The 12,519-nt window shown below is 32.4% G+C and overlaps 1 protein-coding gene across 1 annotated transcript; it reads left to right on the top strand.

Annotated features, from left to right (window-relative positions):
• Positions 1–1,454: 1,454 nt before the first annotated feature.
• Positions 1,455–5,602, top strand: LOC128878740 (uncharacterized). The gene is made up of 4 exons (XM_054127209.1): positions 1,455–1,639; positions 2,231–2,388; positions 2,447–2,623; positions 5,445–5,602. Exons 1-4 carry the CDS (start codon positions 1,455–1,457, stop codon positions 5,600–5,602), a joined length of 678 nt encoding a protein of 225 aa, XP_053983184.1.
• Positions 5,603–12,519: the final 6,917 nt, after the last annotated feature.

Genomic DNA, 12,519 nt, shown 5'->3' with positions numbered 1-12,519 from the left:
TGACGTTTTTCGACGCACCCCCCTTTAAGGGGGTGAATTAAGCCCTTCTCATCAACCCTCGCCAATGCAACTTTACACACCCGTAGGAGACACTTCAAAACTACTCCTGTCGAAGTTTCACGAAAATCGGTTGAAAACTCCCATAGTTATGTCGTTTTGAAGAAGTGTCCCTATTTTTTTGAGGGCGAGTGTACATATTGAATTGGGTAACCTTCTCCTTTTCGAAGTCGGTTAAAAAATAGTGTTTATTACATACAAAACAAATTTTTTCTGATACAACGTGGGCCTTTAGAATGTAAATGACCTAAGCCTCTCTAGATTTCTTAAAAGATCTAAGTGAAATTATCCAACAAAAAGTAGATTATGCAAACTTCAAGTTCAACTTTCTGCCGTAATGTGAATGTCAATTCCCGACCAAATTACAGACTGTTCTAGATATTTCTGTAGACTGAAAAACATTTCTTTCAATGTAACTTCGAATCCAAAGATGAATAACTTAAGACTGTCGATTGATTCGGTTGTTGCACGTATAGGAATCACATTTTTAAACGCTGTGTTGCACTACACGCTCTACAAAACCATCGTTGCCGCAATCATGCTGGTCAAAGAAACGCTATTCTGGTTTTTCCGAAAGGGTACGAAATTCGGCTGTGCTACCAGCACCAACAAATCGGATCGGTCTTCTTTGTCATGTAACGATTAGTCGCTGTTTTTCCTGCAACAAAATTCTCGGTAAGTCGTTGTCAAATCCTCGATATTCCCCCGAAATAATGCGTTAACCCTCTAATACAAATATGGGCAACTCGCGGCCTGCGGGTTTTATGTAGACCATTATGCTAAAGTATTATATTATAAATATGGCATAGAATCTTGTTTTAATTCAATTAATACTACTTTATTTTATTTAATAATTCTATCCGACTTTGACTAGGAGATGAAATGATAATTTGGTCTTCGAACTAGAAAATATTGTTCATACCTGGTCCATTTTATAATATGCTCAGTAAATAAAGGATCCTAATCAAATAAATTTGTCTAAAATGCGTTGAGAGTATCTCATGTGATTTACTTGTGACGTTTCCTTAAGGGACACTTAATTCTGCAAGTTCAGCCATGTATTCTTTAGTTTGAGTATTAATTAAAGCATGGACGTAAACATAATTAAGAAATAATTTCCCTTTACGATTTAAAAAAATCAAAATAGAATGCATGCAATAGAGAGTTAATTGCTGTGTCACGTTATTTAGAGATATGTTAAGATATATTGGAGATTCTGTACCTTGAATCAAATTTTTCATGTATCGAGTTTAATACGTTTGAATAATGAAAACGTATGATATAATCGATTAAATAATTTTTTTGATATACTAATTAACTGATTAAATACTTTTCCGATAAAGGTTCATGTAAATTTTGGTGTCCCGCTCTAATCGTAATCAAATTGCTGGTGCACGATGACCACTGCGTTGAAAAACTTTGTCACGATCACTCACGATGACTTTAATTGGCCATATGCGGTGCCGCTTGTCGCAAAACCAGCACAACCACCTATGAGTACCGGAATTCGCTTGTACACTCCTAGAATCGATCCTGAAGACTGTCCTTGCGATGTCCATGGCCAAGAAACCAACAAAAACAGGTACATAATATACTGAATTAAATCTTTGTTAAAATTCTTCATTGTTTTATCCTTCGTCCCAGTAAACACGCAGGGTTCATTTCCGTAACAATTGCATAATGTTCTATAGAGGGTGTCCCAAAAATATTGAAGGTTTTTGAAAGGGGTGGTTCCCCGGGGTTATTTGAAACAACATTTTCGCTAAGGAAAAAGGACTTCCAACATTTTTGGGACACCCTGTATGTACATATTACAGACCATTAGAATGAAACTAAAACGTATTTTTATTTATTCATTATGAATATTTAATTCTACTAATTAAATAATATTAATCTTAATATTAATTAAATAAATATTACAAGTTGGATAGTAATCATATAAATTATGAAATACTTCATTCTATAATACGATTTCTAATTTGTATGTAACAAGTAGCGAATTAAAAGTTGTTAACTTATATTTGTTATTCAAAATTTGTACCTAGATAAAAGTTTTGTCCATTTCGTTCCATCGAACTTTAACAAACTATCCACCTAGCGATTACATAATTACTCGTCGTTATTTAAAGCAATCAGAACATACTTCTGTTTCATACCCCAATTATATTTTCAGATACAAGTATTTAGCCGAGAAGGAGCGACAAATTTACGATAAACTAGTGGAAGTTAATCAAGAGATGACCCATCTGGCGTCGGCTATGCTGGACAACAATTGCATGCCTATGGACGAAACGATGAAGAGCGTCTACAAGACGGATTACGCGAAAAGAGGTAGAAACGGTATCGATGAAACACGAATCTAACTGAAATAACTCGTTTATATGAACAGGTTTACCAATCAGCGAATACAGACAGTTAATGGCTGCGGTTGACTCACCATATTGTTCGCCAATTAAAGCTGAAATTCTGGAAATAAAAGACGGATACAGAGATCATACTAGATTCAGATATTCGGCTATCGAGAGACCACATATTCAGCCAGCTAAACCCTTCAATACTTTAGAAGGTAAAAACTCTTTGTTCCGGCCGATGCGAAGGAACAATTACAGGAGGGTCAACGAAAGTTTGGGATATACTCTCGAAGCTAGGCTATTTTTGAGAGTCGTGCTGATATTCCCGAAAATATCAGTTTAGTCACGATCACCGATTAGACCTTTAGAATTTCGTTCGTTTTCATTCTCAATAGTCTCGTCATTGTCCTAAACTCGGAGAACTCAGGGATCGTGCAAGCCTGTGTAACATACAATAGGTGTAGAATGTATTTTTATACCGCTCAATTTACAAAAAAACTCTTGTATGAAATTGTAGTTTCTTAACTTATTTTTTAATAACACTAGTTTACAGCCAAAATGTACATTTAATGCTACAATTTTTTTTTATGTATTTTGGGCTACTAAACTCGAAAATCGCAAGAAAAAAACTTTCTATGGATAGGTTTTTTTATATGAATTTTTGAATTTTTTTTCGATTTTTTTCTGACATACATTCACATTTTAGACCATATCTCGAGTTAGAAACGTCCGATTGGATCGCACAAGACGCCATTTTAAAGGTAATCGATTTTCCAATAATTGTTTTTCACATTATTTTCCAATCGGTTCAATAATTTGTGTTTGGAGCCAATATATATGAGAAACATTGATTTTTTCGGCTAAAATAGAACACGAATATTTATCCATCGCCATGAAAAAATAGAAATTGTCAAATTATGTCCAGTTTCTTATGGTTTACGCATAAATCGCACTTTTACGAAGAAAACAAGCTTTTGTTGAAGAAAATTTATGGATAAATGCCGGAGTTAGGAACAATTGAGTAAAGGTACAAAAATTCCAATTTTACTCTGTTTTTGTATTTTTTTCCTACTTATATAAGAAACATTTATTTAATTAATTTCGATTAGAAATAATTTCAGCCTTTACTTTGTCTTCTATTATTCGTTGGGTTCGTTTCTCTGATGAGGAACCAAATGTAGTCACCCAACATCCTTTCATCCCAATATCCTTGATAGCGCTGCTCAATAGTTTTTATATCTTGGTGAAACCGTTCGCCGTGTTCGTCACTTACATCGCCAAGACTCCTCCGAAAAAAATTCAAGTAAGAATGTAAAAAATGAATTTTGAGCGACATATTTACGCCTGTCGAAATTAAAATTGAAATTAAATGTACAAATTTTTCAATTTTGTCAAATCAAATAGAATAACAATATATATTCCATACCCATTTTTGCATAATTTATTAGCAAATCTTCAACAACTTCCTTATAATTCATATTCTGCCTAACCAGAAGCCCTAAACTATTGAGCAGCACTATCAAGGATATTGAGATGAAAGAATGTTAGGAGACTACATTTGGTTCCTCATCAGAGAAACGAACCCAACGAATAACAAAAGACAGAGCAAAGGCCGAAATTATTTCTAATCGAAATTAATTAAATGAATGTTTCCTATATAAATAGGAAAAAAATACAAAAACAGAGTAAAATTAAAAGTTTTGTACCTTTACTCAATTGTTCCTAACTCCTGTGTCTATCCACAGATTTTCTTCAACGAAAGCTTGTTTTCTTCGTAAAGTGCGATCTATACGTAGACAATAAGAAACTGGACATAATTTGACAATTTCTATTTTTCCATGGCGATGGAAGAAATATTCGTGTTTTATTTTATCCGAAAAAATCAATGTTTCTCATATATATTGGCTCAAAACACTTAAACGTTTGAACCGATTGGAAAATAATGTAAAAAGCAATGGTTGGAAATTCGATTATCTTTCAAATGGCGCCTTGCGCGACTCAATCGGACATTTCTAACTCGAGATATGGCCTAAAATGTGAATGTATGTCAGAAAAAAATCGAAAAAAAATTCAAAAATTCATATAAAAAAACCTATCCATAGAAAATTTTTTTCTTGCGATTTTCGAGTTTAGTAGCCCAAAATACATAAAAAAAAATTGTAGCATTAAATGTACATTTTTTTTTTATTTTGTAAACTAGTGTAATCAATGATATTTTACATATTCTCGGAAATCTCTAAGATAGATATAGTCCAAATAACATTTACTGATTAATATAATTTGTAAAATTAACAAAAAAAATGCAAAAAGTGGTAAAAGTATAGAAGCAATAAGTATTTGTACGATTCTTATGACGAACCATTTACAGTAGAGTTTGTAACGTACACATCAGACTATTGCTCTGTACGAATTAGAAAACATAAAATTTCCTGTAAAGTTCTTTTACAAAAGGCTCTAACAGAGGAATGGAAGAAGATCCCACTTCGAATAACTAATAATTTAGTTAATTTAATGCTTAGAAGATTTGCAATAATTATAAAATCAAAAGGAAATTCCACGAAGGAAGTATTATATACTCGTAGATTAATGTAAATTTCTTTTTTTTTTAAGGAAGTTTTAAAAATTAAACAGTTGTGCGAATACTTATTGCTTATACTCCCACCTTAATACCACCAGTTACCAAACACTCTGTATATTACCAAGCAACTAAGAAAATTCAAACTTTGGAGCTTTACAAAAATATAGTTCAAATGATCCTAATAGCTTAACCATAACTTATTTTTTGTTTCGGGTATATAATAAGGATGAAAACATACACTCAAAGAAATTGCAAGCTTTTGCAATAGCTGTGAAATCACAAAATATATCCAGAACAATATTTAATTAAACAATAAATTGTATTACGTCTGGTATTCTACGATATGGGGAAAAAGAATTTAAGGCAAACTTTGTTTGGTAAATTCGTAGACTTATTATTTAGAAAATTGTAATATTAAAATATGAGGATTCTATAGTATATGATGAATCTGTATTTAGTTCCAGAAACTTTCTCTCTATGGGAGGAACCTTTCACCGGTCGGTCCGAATACATGGACACCTTTAGTAAGATGGGTCTAAGTAACATGAAAAATCGACAACAGTATCTGGAGCCAATACCTTCGTCAAGAAGAAGATTCGGCGACTGCAAATTGTGAATTCGAACCTCTGAAAAATTTATCTTTCATTGACTATAGTATTAACTTTCAAGAACAGATCGATTGATGTACAAAAATATTAAATATGAATAAAATTAATTACGCAATAAATTTCAGTAATCTTCATTGCATAATAAATGTAAATTACCTTACTTACTAACACATAAGAACATTTTAACGCCAAGAATGATACACCAAGTTTGAAAAAAAAGAAGCAACAACATGAACGCCATCTTTTATTTAACATTCTGATGACAAATTAAATTTGAAACGACAAAATTGTACGTACGGATAACAATACTTTATTTTCCATATTTCATTCCTTTATAAAATACTCAAAATACTAGAAAATGACAAATTCTTGCCGATTGTTCGCCACAGAATATAGTCGTAATTACATTAAAAGAAAATCAACACCGGTAGAAAGGTGAATTAACCTGATAATATTAAAATTTGTCTAATTTTAATTTTATGAATCACTACAATGACCAATCGCACAATCGAGAATAAAACAATAGAAGGAAATATATGAAAATTATGTAAAATTCGTTAACATTAATTTATCTTAAGGTGAAATTTAAATAGGTAATCGTTTACATGTTATATTGTTTTATTTCAGATCATGTGATTGACCGATATAACGACTCGCATTAAAAATTAAATAAATTTTTGAGACTACTCCTGATTCAATAAAATGGAGTTTATACTGTAACCTAAGCAAAATAATATTCAAACTTTAAATTACACTTCTTATAGTTTTATACCAAGAGATTATTTCGCGGAGCGCATAGAAGAAGGAGAAATCGATCCTCGGGTAGCATCGATTCCAACTAAACTTGACGAAGCCGCTGATGCTCTCGATTATCAACGATCCGTTTATCAAGTCAGCTACAAGGATTACTGTAAGCCATAACACGCAAACCGGAACACAAAATGTACATATAAAATGTGGACCGTTTTGTTCAAAGTATAGGGGCTTTAGCTGCTAAACAAGAAACAAAAAAGGATAAATCGGAATCGAAGGATAAGAAAAGTGGTTTTGAAACACAATTATTGGCATACATTCGCAACCTGTACTTCGATCCTCACGATGAGAAAATTCTTGCTCCTCCTGTGACGACAAAACGAAGTAAAATTATATCGATAGAAAGCCTTACAAGTATAAGAAATAAAGACCAAAACTCTGCAGTCTGAAACATAAACATTAAAATAATTTAAACGCATCGATTCTTAGGTTTGAACTATCTTCGGTATACACAAATATTAAAATTACATTTAGTTCTCTAAAAATGTACAAAATTAAATGGTATTATCCGAAGCTAAAAACCACAATGAAAACAAAATAATTTGTTACATAACATTGAGAACTTGGACGATGATTTTTAGATCAAACTTTGTCCAACGAAATTTTAAAGAATATGGTTGGTTAATTTGTTAGTAAGATAGGATTGAAACAAATAATAATAACAAATTAATTATTATAATTAATAACAAATAGTTAACTTGTTAGTAAGATAGAATCAAATACCGTGCTATTATAATTGCATAGTACAATACAACAGTTCTACTTTAACAAGCGTGTTCACATTAATTAATTCTAGTAGTATAATAACGCAAACTTCAAGAAATTATATTGCAGAAAAAGAGAACTTCGAATAAAGTAATGCTCGCGTTTAAGGGGGGAAGCCACTGTACAATCATTGAAACTACACCATAATTAAACATTTTTAATGCGTATAAATAATTGATTTACCATTACAACTAAAAAAAAGAACTTAAACTACACTTTTTTACAATCATTAAAAAAAATATATGGCCCGATAATTTGATAACCGATTCTTTGAAAAAGAAAAAAAAATCCCGAGTACTTCTTTTTACATGTGCTCATCTGGCAAACCTCACATACTTTCAAAATATTTAGTTTCAGATTCCAAAAAAAATGTTTAAAACTGTTATGAAATTTCACTACAAATTTTAAAGTTTCAGAACGTTATTTTAAAAAACCGTGTCAGTTTTGACTGAGGAGTGAGGTTTGCCAGATGAACACATGTAAAAAGAAGTATTCAAGATCTTCTTTTCTTTTTCAGAGGATCGGTTCATTGTTAATCTTCCAGACCAGCGGAAAACGCCCATATCTTCACGACGACCTATCTCGCCACTTTCGAGGCATATCATCGGACCATATATTTTTTTTAATGATTGTTAAAAAGTGTAGTTTAAGTTCTTTGTTTAGTTGTAGTAGTAAATCAATTATTTATATGCATTAAAAATTTTTAATTATGGTGTAGTTTCAATGACTTACAGTGACTTCCCCCCTTAAGGATGCAAAGTTTTGATCTTTAATTTTGATCTAACATAAATATAATATAAACATATTTGTGTGAAAAACACCCAGTATTCGGATACATGAGACCGAAATTATTGCACGGAAATCTTTCTATGTATCAAGATACTTTTGGACGTACAGGAGCAGCGGTAATGTTGCAAGAATACGACAAAGAATTAACAGTTTCAAGAAAAACAGAAACGACCAATACAAAAATTAATTACTTTTGTAATGAACAAATTGAAAAGAACTGAAAAATAAAAATTGTTTAACTGTATCATCATCTGTGTATGATTCGATAATATTTAATTTATACTAGTAACACAAGATTCTTTAATTAACAATTTAACTACCACTGTATTTAGAAAGAATTTGCAACTTGGAAGAGAACTTCATTACTGTACAGGGTGTCCCAAAAATGTTGTAACACCTTGAAAAGGGTGGTTTGGGAGGTGATTTGACTTTTTCCTTAGCGAAAATGTTGTACAAGGCTTCGTTAAGGAGATATTAACAGAAAACCCCGACCAATCAGAGCGCGCGTATACCGTTGGAGCGGCCGCAGTAGGTGTGCCTACGCGTTAGGCGGCCGCGCTCATACGCTACCGCTAGCGCTCCACCGGCATACTCGCGCTCTAATTAGTCAGTATTTTCCGTTAATATCTCCTTAACGAAGCCTCGGACAACATTTTCGCTAAGGAAAAAGTTGTTTCAAATCACCTCCTGAACCACCTCTTTCAAGGTGTTACAACATTTTTGGGACACCCTGTATATATTAATCTAACAAGGGAACATATCCAATTGTCACAGGCCGATTTTGATAAAATTTACGTGGTAGGTAGTTCTCAAAAAAATATTTGACACGTATTTCTTTTTTATCGGCAATCGTCCATATTGAAGAGGTAAAAATAGCATCTAAAGATGGGGGTGAATACCATGTTTTTTTAAATATCTTGAAAACTAGAGGAGCTAGAACAAAAATTCTTTTTCAAAAATATGCGTTTTCGAATGGGTAATTTACTCATGCCAAAAGAAATTGTTTATTTATTTATTTATTTATTTAAATAATGTATTACTGAAAAAATGTCTTTTTCTGTTAATTTATGTTACTAAATATTGTTTCTCATTCGTGAAAATTTATATGTGTAAACTACAGGTTAAAATTAAGCATGCATGTTTTTGGAAATTTTGATTTTCACCATATAACAATAATTATATTAAATGGGAAATTCCTTCTTCCGCGCCAAAAGCGTGGCTTCTTTATCATTTTTTTTTTCATAAAGTATGCAAGATTTTAATTTAAAATGTTACACACGTCTCTAATATTGTTTTAGAAAGATGTAAAAATTTTTATGGAAAGATTTATCGACAAATATAAATGTTACAGCCGTTGTTCATGACGCCGTAATGAAGAGATTGGCCGTTGGTTGACTTGATTTCTACCGTTCAAATAAACTGAAGTAAATAAATCAATTGGCGTTTTATTCAATAGGAATGTCGTTATCCTACTGCAAAAAACAATATCAAATAAAATATTGTTATTAACGAGAGATGGTATCGAACAATCAAATAAAATGTCATTAACGTGTCTTTTTTTTACTCAGAATCCTTCATAATTATTTAATAATTTATTGGTTTTTCCATTGATGATAAATAGTAGTATAGTCGTACATAGAACGATAGTAACTCTCAAGAATCATTCTTGTCACGATTTTTTTAGTTATTAAGCAATCATCAAGGATTTCAGTGGGAATTTTCGCTTCGCTCGATTGTTTGTTACATTCTATAAATGAATTATTAACTTTTACGACTCGTGAAGGATAGTATAGATCGTTGCAACATTCAAGAAAAATTTCTGTTACGATCTCGATTTTTATTAAACGATCATCAAAGATTTCAAAGTCTTGACTACACGCTACTTCGTTAGAAATATTCGCTTTATTCTATTGTTTGTTAACTTTTTGCGTATAAATAATGGACCTTGGTACCCGTGAAAGACAGTATAGATTATTAGCATCATTCAAGAACCGTTGTTGATACGATTTCGATTGAAATGAAACAGTTATATACGTTTTTCAGCGAATAGTATGTGCAAAATTTAAATTGTTTGTTTGTTTGTTTGTTTTTCTTTATTATAGTGTTGTCCTGTCGGACAGGTTACATTTTTCTTGAGAATACAAAATATTTTTATTACATACTGATTCATATATTAATAAAACATATAATACTTAATTTATAATTTCTTACAATTACTACTTTCTATCACTATATTCTCTAATACTCTACCATTGCAGACCAACAACCTCTAATTGCTTTAGATTAAACTATTTCCTATTTTAAATTTATAACTTTACCGGGCAACTTTGCCCTATCTTTTCTTATTCGCTAATCTACACAAAACTGTTTTTTTTTCTTTTTTAACCGACTTCGAAAAAGAGGAGGTTACTCAATTCGACATGTATATTTTTTTTAAGGCATGTTCACCGATTACGCCGAGATGGCTTGACCAATCGGAATGAAACCTGTTGCATCTAGTAGAGCATGTTCCCCCGGTGATCCTGCTATCAAGACTTTTTTGCGATTTGTCATTGTTTACCCGTTTTTTTACCAAAAAACCGTGGTTTTTAAGTATGCTTGCCGATTACGTCGAGATGGCTTGATGAATCGGAGTGAAACCTCTTGCATCTTGTCGAACATTTCTTCCAGGTGGTCAGGTAAAAAAAACATTTTGTGATTTGTCATTTTTTACCCGTTTTTTTTTTTAAACAGAAACATTTTGTCTTGCTTCTTACTCCGAGACGGATGGACCAATCGGATTGAAACTTCTTGCATCTGGAAGAACATTTGCCATTTGGTCCCATAACAAAACATTTGTCCTTGTCTTATTTTTTACCACTTTATATCACTTTTTATCGCAAAAAGCGTACTATTTCACGTATATTTGGCCTGAAACCGACGAAATCGATGAAACCCCTTACATTTTGCTGTCGGAGAGGTTTTCGCAATGATCACAGATGCAAAAATTTATGAATTTCTGTATTGTTTATAACTATTGTTATCGCAAAATTCCTATTATATGATGTAACTCGGTGAGGAAATTACCGAGCGCGATGGAACCTTCCGCATTTCATAATAGATGAATTCGTGATGTTCCCATTTGCGAAAATGTATGGACACTTTCATTGTTTAAAATCATTGTTGGGTGCAAAATTGCTATGCTCTGGTGTTGCTCGACAAGGAATTTACCAAACGCAATCAATCCTTTCACATGTAGTTGCAGATGTATTCCTGATAATCCCATGTGCAATTATACAGGGTGTCCAAAAAATGTTGGATGTCCTTGAATGGAGTGTTTCGGGAGGGTGATTTGAAACAATTTTTTCTTAACGAAAATGTTGTTCGAGGCTTCGTTAAGGAGATATTGACAGAAACCCCCGACCAATCAGAGCGCGAGTATGCCGGTGGAGCGCCTGCAGTATCATAGGCTCCGCAGGCGCTTCTCCGGCATACTCGCGCTCTGATTGGTCGGGAGTTTCTGTTTCTAGAATATCTCCTTAACGAAGCCTCGTGCAACATTTTCGCTAAGGAAAAATTGTTTAAACCCCCCACCACCCTCCCGCGGAACAACACTTTTTAAGGACCTCCAACGTTTTTGGATCATCCTGTATATTGCTCATAACTATTGTTATTGCATGAAACCTATTGGTTATAGATTGCCACTAAAAAGAGTAAAATAAAATAATTTTTTGGAAAAAAAATTTAACCGACTTCAAAAAAGGTACAGTGAAAAGTATGAAATAATTTCTAGTTATTTTATATGAATACGCACTAGCTCTAGATATAATTGCTTAAAGGTATGGGAAAATGCAGTGAAAAGTATGAAATAATTTCTAGTTAATGTATATAAATACGCACTAGCTCTAGATATAATTGCTTAAAAGTATGGAAAAATGCAGTGAAAAATGTGAAATAATTTCTATTTAAACTGCATTGTTATTCACCATCGTTTGATGAATTTGGTTAAATTATTAAATACATCATATTAAATACAATGCACCTTTTTCGGAAGCGGCGCAAAATTTAAAATTAAGTATATTCAAAATTGCCAAACTTGGTTTAACTTTCTGTCGGAGAAACAAAAAATATGGTCTTTAATTATTGCTATCATTACATCCACTTTAGACATCACATTCATTAACACTATTCAATATCGCCGCCCCCACCAAATACTATCCCAAACCTATTCAGACAGTATTTCCATGAGGAGAGTTTATACATTAGCAGTAATCAATATTGCCGCCCCTCCCCTCCAAAAAAGCCCCAAATCTACTCAAACTATGTTTCCGTGTACATACTATATACATTAACTATTAATTCCATATAGACAATAAACATGTATACATTGACAGCATTCAATATTGCCGCCTCTACCAAAAGCTAACCCAAACCGGAATTAAAACGTTTTTACATCTGCACCGCCTCCGAAAAAAGTGCATTGCATTTAATATGATGTATTTAATAATTTAACCAAATTCATCAAACGATGGTGAATAACAATGCAGTTTAAATAGAAATTATTTCACACTTTTCACTG

The sequence above is a fragment of the Hylaeus volcanicus genome, chromosome 1 (assembly GCF_026283585.1).
Source record: "Hylaeus volcanicus isolate JK05 chromosome 1, UHH_iyHylVolc1.0_haploid, whole genome shotgun sequence".
In the NCBI taxonomy this organism is placed as follows: domain Eukaryota; kingdom Metazoa; phylum Arthropoda; class Insecta; order Hymenoptera; family Colletidae; genus Hylaeus; species Hylaeus volcanicus.
The sequence above is the reverse complement of the archived record's forward strand: the minus strand, read 5'-3'. Positions and strand labels throughout refer to the sequence as shown.

Excerpts from the sequence above, each read along its gene's own strand:
- LOC128878740 (XM_054127209.1), top strand. The coding sequence starts at position 1,455 with ATGACCACTGCGTTGAAAAACTTTGTCACGATCACTCACGATGACTTT. Across the intron at positions 1,640-2,230 it reads CAAGAAACCAACAAAAACAG|ATACAAGTATTTAGCCGAGA; the intron begins GTACATAATATA and ends TTATATTTTCAG. Across the intron at positions 2,389-2,446 it reads GACGGATTACGCGAAAAGAG|GTTTACCAATCAGCGAATAC; the intron begins GTAGAAACGGTA and ends TTATATGAACAG.